At 33.9% G+C, this 9,005-nt stretch overlaps 1 protein-coding gene across 3 annotated transcripts; it reads right to left on the bottom strand.

Moving 5' to 3' along the window:
* Positions 1 to 227: 227 nt before the first annotated feature.
* LOC129303794 (glutathione S-transferase TCHQD) lies at positions 228 to 3,151 on the bottom strand. 3 transcript variants are annotated; one of them, XM_054943315.1, is made up of 4 exons: positions 2,898 to 3,151; positions 2,042 to 2,163; positions 1,637 to 1,953; positions 228 to 1,307 (listed from the first exon to the last, which is right to left on the bottom strand). In XM_054943315.1, exons 3-4 carry the CDS (start codon positions 1,843 to 1,845, stop codon positions 713 to 715), a joined length of 804 nt encoding a protein of 267 aa, XP_054799290.1. In that variant the 5' UTR covers positions 1,846 to 1,953; positions 2,042 to 2,163; positions 2,898 to 3,151; the 3' UTR covers positions 228 to 712. The 3 variants fall into 3 exon arrangements, with proteins under 3 accessions (XP_054799290.1, XP_054799289.1, XP_054799288.1); XM_054943314.1 differs by lacking the exon at positions 2,042 to 2,163 and having other exon boundaries at positions 2,838 to 3,151; XM_054943313.1 differs by lacking the exon at positions 2,042 to 2,163.
* Between the last annotated feature and the right edge of the window lie 5,854 nt (positions 3,152 to 9,005).

Raw genomic sequence — 9,005 nt, 5'->3', positions numbered from 1 at the left:
ATGGATATATATATATATATATAGAGAGAGAGAGAGAGAGAGTAGTAGCAAGCTTACCAGCCCATCATTCCAGCCAAAAACTTAATATTCTCTGAGTGGAGCAGTAGATTTCTCTTAGGAGGGTAACCGGAGCCACCAATGTTAATAATGGGTTGATTTTAAGGAGCTAATGGGTTTTTGAACAATCAAGAAGAAAATCAATAATTTTCATGCACCAAAAACTTGCATATTGTAATTACCGTTAAGTATAATTCTTCATTGAAATAGGATTGCCAAGACAAGGCATGGTTGATGTTTGGTTTTGAACAAATCAAGACGAAAATGTCATACAAGTAGAAGGTGCCTTGAGAAAAGGCGAACTTAAATTATCAGCACAACATGAGAAACATATCATGGAGAAGGAATAGTTATAATTGGTTACAAACATAAATTTGCTGTATCTTTATTATCTGCTCACGGATAACACGGCAACCGCATGATCCTTCAGTAGCCTGACCTCAATTCCTTTAGTTCCTCTCTCATCTCATTCTGGAACAAATCCAAAAAACAAGTCACCTTTTCTTTTTCCTGCGAAACGACTTGTCTTTTTCCAGGGTAGACTAGTCACTTTCACGTATGAGGCAAAAAAAGTATATTGTGAATGCTCCTTTTTCTTAAAAAATACAAAAGGCTATTCATTTAGTCGCCCAACCGAGTCATATATGTGTATTCACTAATATTTCTTTAGCCAGCTTCTAATGCGAACACAGCACCACGTTTTCAACAACATTTTGTGCTTTCTCCAACCATCAAAATACTTGCTAATCACTTTTTTATAGCTAGGCCTCTGCTGAACCAACAGCCAGTACTCGGCAATGTTTGGCCTGTCAGCTATGTACTCATGTTCTAAATCCAAGAGCATTAAGCGAGCCAATACAGGAATGAGCATCACATCGGCCATGGTGAAATCTTGACCTGCTAAGTAAGGCGTTTCACTTAGTTGCCTCTCCACTTCATCAAGAAGCATAACCAAGTGGTCCTTGCTCCTCCGCAACACATCAGGGTCTTTTAACTTTTCTTCAGTCTGATAAGCTTCTCTCAACTTCCTGTGGTAAGCTCCAGCCAGCTCCGGGGATTCAGACATTCGAGCAATCACCACCCGCCTTATAAACTTGGAGCTATAGATGCGATATTTATCTGGTATATGAAAGAGCGTGAAAAACTTGGGATCCCACTCTTGTATCTTTCTCATCCATTCAACAACTTCCCCGCCACTGACACTCATATGCTCAGCGCCAGAGGAAACCTTAGCAATTCTTTCTATGTACCTGAAAACCCAACGACATTTTAGACATTTTTCTTGTTATAGATGCATTCATAAGCAAATGCAAATTTAATGTCTTATTCACACTAGGCGAATAGAGGGTCCAATGAATAAATTTTATGAAGAAATGATGAGTGTATGCTGCCACAACTCGAGTCAAGATGAATGAATATCTTGACAGTAGAATATAGATATCTTTTAGCAATAAAATTTTAAATTATTTCGTTTCTAAAATTTCAGATACCAAATAGCTCTTAAAATAAAGTCCTTTCAATAAATCTAATTCAAGTCAGGGATAAAAGAATATGATAAAAGTGAGAAGAAAGAGCATACTTGATTATATCGATAGTCTCGTAAAGGATGTGGGAACCATTTTGGAAAACAGGTAGCCTCCCACTGGGATTCATCTGGAAGAATGAGGCATCCAAATTCTTGCCTGTAATGGGATTGGCATGGTGAGACGTATAATCAATGCCTTTCTCTTCCAATGCAAGCCTCACCTTCTGGCTGTCCAAATCAAAAGGATGATGATATAAATGCATTCTGTTATCAGCTCAGAGGATGTTGCATTTACTGCTAAATATCAAGCGAAGTTGCACCAACTCCCAAGATCACACAGAAGGCATAGAGATAGCACGTTGATGTCTTATCTGAAAAGGAAACATTCCCAGTTTGTTATTAAGAACCATTATATATGATAACTCAATTTCTTCCACAGATGCTAAAGAATTACAGCACCAAATTCAACGGGGCGACACAAAGGGGAAATATAAATAAGCAGCTTTCGCTAGTCACGGTAAATATCACTGGGTGTAGAAACCAATCAGCGTTGACCCAATCACTTGAGTGTTCTGCAGGGGCTAAAGGATCCACGTTCAAATTCCAGTCAGTGCCAAAATTAACAAATATTCCATAAATATACGCTGATACCAAGAGCTAACAAGTGATGAAAGCCTCCAAGTCAATACAGGAGAAAAGAAACCAGAGACTCATACGAATGACTCTCAAAGCTAAAAATCTCAGCTTATCATTATTTTAGTTTTTAGATTGGAGGAAACATATCTTAAAGAACTTTTTCCCCTTTAATAAGGTATTCGCCTAAAATTTGTTCGGTGCATGTCACAGAGATTACCATATGTTTGTGCTCGTTAGGATTCAACTCAACAAGAAGGCTTCATGCAGGAAACATATGAAGATTAAGCGAATCAACCAACTATAACTTGATGATCGATCAGGAATTAATCCAACAAAGAACGAACACGAGTTACTTGATGGATGGCATTTTTAATTCAAATGAATAACGATAACAACAAAATAGTGCTTTCAAACACTTGAGATAATTTCCAAAAAAAAAAAAGCAATCAATTCTCTTGATTACGCGGAAAACAGTCAATCACGGTAAAAACTTCGAAACCAGCCAAAACACGATCAAGAAGACATGAAAATAGATAACCTTGGGCGAAAACAAGTACAAAAGCATAAAAAGAATTAAGAGTGAAAACCGAGCCAAGCAAGTTCACAAATCAAAACGAACCAGGAACGAAGAGAATCAAGGAGAAGTAAGAAGAACATCGGCCAGATACGAAGGAAATACCGAGAAAATAGATGAAGCAAACATCTAAGCGAAAAGGCTTCCGGAGCCCAAGTAAAAAAGGAGGCGTATAGGAAAATATAATAACGAAAAACGAAGGAAGGCGAATGATGGCCAGAAAGGCTGAGAGTGCAAGAGCTATGAAGACAGGGTGCGAGGGAGCACGAAACAGAACGCAACAATTTGGTACAGCGAGAGGGAAGATTCCACACAACCAACCGCGACTCCTAAACGCGTAAAGCCACTCGCTCTCCCTTGGTAGACAACGGTGGTCATATCATAAACTTAACCATTTATTTTTATTTTAGACTTGTTACGTCATCTTTTGACTCCCCAGATACTCTTCACTGACACTCACCAAATATATATATATATATATATATATTCTTCAAAGGCCAAGGGAATTTAATTGTAGTATAATTTATATTTAAATTACATTTTTTTATCCAGAGCAAACAATTTATCATGACTTGGACTGATTAAGACTCTTACCTAAAATTGTCTTCCATCTCCATCTCAATCATTTCAATTCAAGGGGTGGCTAAAACTTTTCGTTTTCATTGTGGGCCTATCGCCAGAAAGTTCCCAACCATGTAGAGAGAGATCCAAATTTATATTAATTTTATATGGTCTTTCTACTGCGCTTCTTGAAGCCCAAGTACTGACCGTTGGACAAAATATAAGTGGACTTGAGGGAAAGGCCAATATTACCCATTTATTCAAGAAGAACAAACACTTGTCTTATGGGCCTTCTAGTGGGCTTCAAGAAGCTCGTGCATTGACCACTGTACAAAATATAAGTGGACCCGAAGCCCGGAGGACAGGCAAACACTGCTTGTTTTGGAAAAACGACTGTGTTTCAGGCATGTCTTTGCCGTGCATTTCTCTCTTTCTTTCTTTTTTTTTTAAAGCGATACTCGATTTTTCTTGTGTTTTAACTTAACAAAAATTCATGTTAAAAGTAGGGTAATTTAAAATTAAATATGAAATGATCTCAAATAATTATCGCTTATTAATGTTCAATAGTTTTGATAGTTCGGGCGTTTTAATTTATTTTTTTAGTCAGAGCCATGTGACTTATTACAGCAGAGTCAGATTTCAAATTTTGGACAAAATTTATAGATTATTTATTTGTATTGTTGAAATGTGTATATTTCATAGCTAAAACCTATCTCAACTAGCTGGCTCTCTGGTTGCTGGAAATTTAAATTAAGGATTGCACATTTGATCCCCTTATTCTACATAATGCGCAATTAAAGTGGCGCCAAGGACATCGGTGTCTTGTTCGTGGCTTGGGCCATAGAATCGTGCAATCTAAATTGATACAATAACCAACTCTAATATTTAGCGCTACATAAAAGATTGAACGAGATTGAAAAGATTGAACGAGATTGAATTTTTGCTAACTTAAAGTTTGATCTCTTTTATAAAAATAATTGGATTAGATACCTTATAGTCTAGTCTGGTTCAGTGGTAATTTGGAAGATTAATAAAACCAGACTTAGTTTATAGGATTGGAAGACTAATCCTGTTAGTTTAATACTTATTTAGCTTTTTGTTTCTCTATGAGCAAAAATAATGCATTTTAACATAATAAACTCAATTAAAATAATAACAACACTTTAAATTTTAATAAATCCATAATACAACAACAAGAAAAAATAGTTCAGGTACAGTCCAAGTGATATGGATTATTAAATTATTAGTCTAAGTGTGCAACTGTGATTAATCTTAACTTATTATTATGAATAATTAGTAAATTAATTATAATCAGACTAAATAAATTTGATAGGACCAGACTAGATCAAATAGTCTAGATGTTCAGTCTCTTGTCCAATTCAACCCAAAAAAATAGTTTGATCTTTTTAGTCTTTTTAGTCTTAAATAATCAGTTTTTAACAGGACCAAACAGGGTCATACCTTCTCGAGTTAAACTAGGTTGAATAGGATTAAAGGACTTCTGCACAGCCTAATATCTGCCTCTAGGGAAAAACTTTGAACCTATCTTAATAATAAAGAATCGAATATAATAAAATGAGGTACTTGAATTTTGATTTTCTTTTACATAGTACTCCCTCCGGCCCCACTTATAAGGCATATTTTAGAACGTATATTTAGTTCCATTTATAAGTCACGGTGCGACTTTTTAAATAATATTTAAAAGGCATTTTCAAATTTATTCTTTATAAGAGAGAAAAGGTAATGTGATATTACTTTTTAAATTTGTTATATGAGGATATATATAAAGTTTTACACACTCTTATTATATATATATATATATATATATTTTTTTTTTTTTACATTAGCATTGATGATATTAGTAAAAATAATTGATAAAGAAGACCGGAGGAGCAGTTATTAACTTTGTTATTGCCATTTGATATAAAAATGGCGAATGTTAAATGAAGAAAGATAGGTAAACGCAGTGGTGGGTCTGAAAATGGCCCACGCCTCACATGCAAGGAAGGGGCATAGAGATTAACGTAATTGAAGGATGGCCTTCCACACAAATGCGACCTGCAACCAACTTAGAAACCATTGCTCTTCAAAGGCCATATTTGATCTGTCAAGATTGTCAATCGCTCCATCCATCCAATTTTTTTTTTTTAAAAAAAAACCAAAATCTGCAGCCTTCGTTTTCTGGACCATGATTAATTAATCTGTGCTAGCGACCTTCCATTTGCCCACTTCAATTTAATGCCAGTGCTTGTCTTCTTTTCCGGTTTTGTCTTTATAGCTCGTTTCTTGTTGATCTCACTGCATTTCTTATCATACTTTCTTTGTTTAAAACCTCATCATGTCATATTTCAAGAATTTGTCTTAAATAAGTCTTGTCCTAAGGATTTCTAGTCAAACTCGTACTAAATTGTCAATAGCAGTTCTTTTTAAATATCATTCAAGATTTGAATCTATAAATGGCAAAAAAAAAAAAATCACCTCGAAGAGACTATCATTATAAATTGGACCTAATTATATTATACCTGAATATCAAATAATTATATAAGAATAAATCTTACTATTATTTTATTTTATTATATTTTTGCCAACCAAAATTTATTATTCCATAAATCATACTGAGTTTGATAGGAAAATTATGCGGAATGCAAAATCAGCCTATACTGATTAGTATAACCAGATTTCAGATTTTTTTTTAAAAAAAAAGATTAGAATAACCAGATAATCAATGTGACGAAGTAAATCTTAAAAAACAAAAAAGGAAATCACATTAAATGAAAATTCCCCAATGGCTCCACTTTGACACATTAAATGAGATCATTCCAATGAAGCACTCTTTTAATATGCATGGCACACGGCACTGTTTGAAGATTCACTTCTTTAAATTCTCTCACTCTGCTCCGACATCTCATGTCCATTTCACCCCCACAAAACCGTTCACTCCAAGCATCATATCGATCCCCCCTTGTTTTTTTTTTTTTTTGGGTTCTTATTCTCCAAGAAGAGCGCGCATGTATATAGAATGCATGGTTGAATTTACTAGAGATTCTGACCATATATGTTTAGTAGATAGGAAGACCTTTTTTCAAAACAAAATAAAAAAACACTTATCCTTTTTTTTTTAAGTACATTGTACTTTCTTTTTTTCCCTGTGTGTCAAAACTCAAAACATGCAGTAAATGATCATGAGAAACTAGGCGTGTTGACAGCATTAAAGAAGGTTCCTTGACTGATAATACATTGAAAACCTTCATCTCTCATTCTCTCCTTGTGATGCAGCAGCGATGGAAATTGATGGGATCTCTGGTGTATCGGTATCAAAATTGCTTGTCGATTTTCAACCGATCTCCAAATTAAAGTCCCTAAATTAATTCACTTGTATTTTACTTCATGAGCACGCACTAGTTGAAGGATATTCCAGATTATGTTCCCCCTCCGCTTAATAAGAATAGTTGAACAAATTAAATGAAACTTTGGATCACGGGAACAAGACGAGTGAAGGTATTTTATCATTAGAGTACAAAATGGCAACTTAGATTAACTGTCAATATATATATATATATATAGATAAAAATAAAGTAAGCCCACCAGCTGACCAGAAAAGTTTTAACGTCAAACATTTTTTAAAATAAATAAATGAGAAGGTGGGGTTTAAATGGCAAAGTTTGAGGTGGGGGGAGAAGGCAAGGTGTTTGGTTTGGGATTGGCGACGTTGAGGGATTGAATGGCTTGGCTTTTGGGTAACGTGTCGCTTTGGGATGCCAAACCCCAATTTAACGGCCATTATATTCGTTGCAAGCACGCAAAGCAACCACCACGCTGGTATGAGGCAGGACTTTCATCGCCATTCAATTGTTTGTTTCGTCCGTACGTATCCTTCACGTTTTATGTAGCTAGTTCTCGGGTTTTGGGAGCGCCCATGGAATGGATGCGAACAGACCCAAGCTGTGCCCGACCCATGTTTCAACCCACTAACTATAACTCAGCCTCTCTTTACCACCGTAAAAGCGTATTACGTGCTTCTTCTTCTTCTTCTTTTTTCCCAATAAAACGATCGAATGTAAAATGTGAGAAGAAATTGTATGATAAATTAATAATTTAATGATAAAATAAGAAGTGTACATGAGGTACTTCTTCCATAAAGACCACTAAATCCACATCCCCTGGTCGTCCCCTTATTTTAATTTTAACCATCATTAACATTTATTGATATTCTGTTCTTGTCTTTTCTGTGAAAAATTAATTTAGTGTATATATAAAGGAATTAATATTAACAAAATTCATGATGTCACATCAAACACCTTATTTATTTTAAATAACATGTAGGGAGAGCAAGGTGAAAAGGATAGGGGGGCCGAACCTTCTTGCTGGAGTAATGGTGTGTTCTCCGAAGCCCAAATCCAATTAAAACGATTGCTTGTGATTGCATATTTAAGATCGAAACATGTGCTCATTTCAGTTTAAAATACAAATCTTTTTTAAAAAATTTAATAAATTTTCATTCTCATAAAAATATATATTTTTTATTTTTAATTTTAGTTACCAATACACTTTATGATGAGTAAGATAAATTTATGTAAAAATATAAATTAATAAATATAAAAAATAAAATAAGAAGATATTTTTAAACATATTAAATTATTTATATTTTAAATCAGAGGAGTATTATACAGAGAGCGGCAACAATTTTAAGAGGCCTTAATTGGTCGTCCGCACAGTGACGTATACGTCTTCTTGAAAAAGGGAAATAGGTGTGTGTTTGGGCCCGGGGGTGTTTTGATTGAAACTCCGGCCTTTAAAAGATGGGAAGAAGGAAAGGAAAGCAAAGAAGGGAAAGCCGGCGGGTTACAATCCCGACGTGCTGAGAAGTTATTTTCAAGGGATCGATGAGGAGAATGAAGTTATGAAGCTCGCGCTGAGCCATGTGGATATAAAAATTAGGAAAAATGTCAATTAAGAACGTCTTAAGAATATTAATCTTAATTAAGGATGATAATATTTTAAAATCTCAATTAAAGATGATAATTTTTAATTAGGATTAAAAAAATATAGTTTATGAATTAGGATTCACTAATATCATTTGGAGATTCACTAACCCAGCTTAAAAAAATGGCTAATGTATATTGTAAAAATACAAAACCCTGCTTAAAAATTAATTGTTTAACAAAAAGCACGATTTGAGAATTTACTAATCCAACTTAAAAAAATTTTTAATATATATTATGAAAACATAAAATCTCACTCGAGAATCGATTGTTTAACAAAAAATTTTAATTTGGACAAATCATTTTTTGTTAAACAATCAATTCTCAAGTAGGATTTCATTTTTTCACAATATATATTAAAAAATTTTTAAGTTTGGTTAATGAATTTTCAAGTGACGCTTTTTGTTGAATAATTAATTTTCAAGCGGTTTAAAGCGGAGTTTCATATTTTTACAATATATGTTAAAATTTTTTTTAAGTCGAGTTAGTAAATTTTTAAATAATGTTTTTTGTTAAACAATCAATTCTCAATTAAGATTTTAAAATATTATAATCCTTAATTAAAATTAATATTCAGGATCCTTAATTATTATTTTTTTCAAAAATTTATGCGGGTAACAAACATGGAATTCATGATTCGTTCGAAAAATGTGAAAATTAGAGAGAGAGA

Source organism: Prosopis cineraria, unplaced genomic scaffold (genome assembly GCF_029017545.1).
Source record: "Prosopis cineraria cultivar Desert tree isolate PC_DT_omini unplaced genomic scaffold, ASM2901754v1 PC2, whole genome shotgun sequence".
NCBI lineage: Eukaryota > Viridiplantae > Streptophyta > Magnoliopsida > Fabales > Fabaceae > Prosopis > Prosopis cineraria.
Note: the sequence above shows the minus strand (reverse complement) of the source record. Positions and strands in the feature narration are given on the sequence as shown.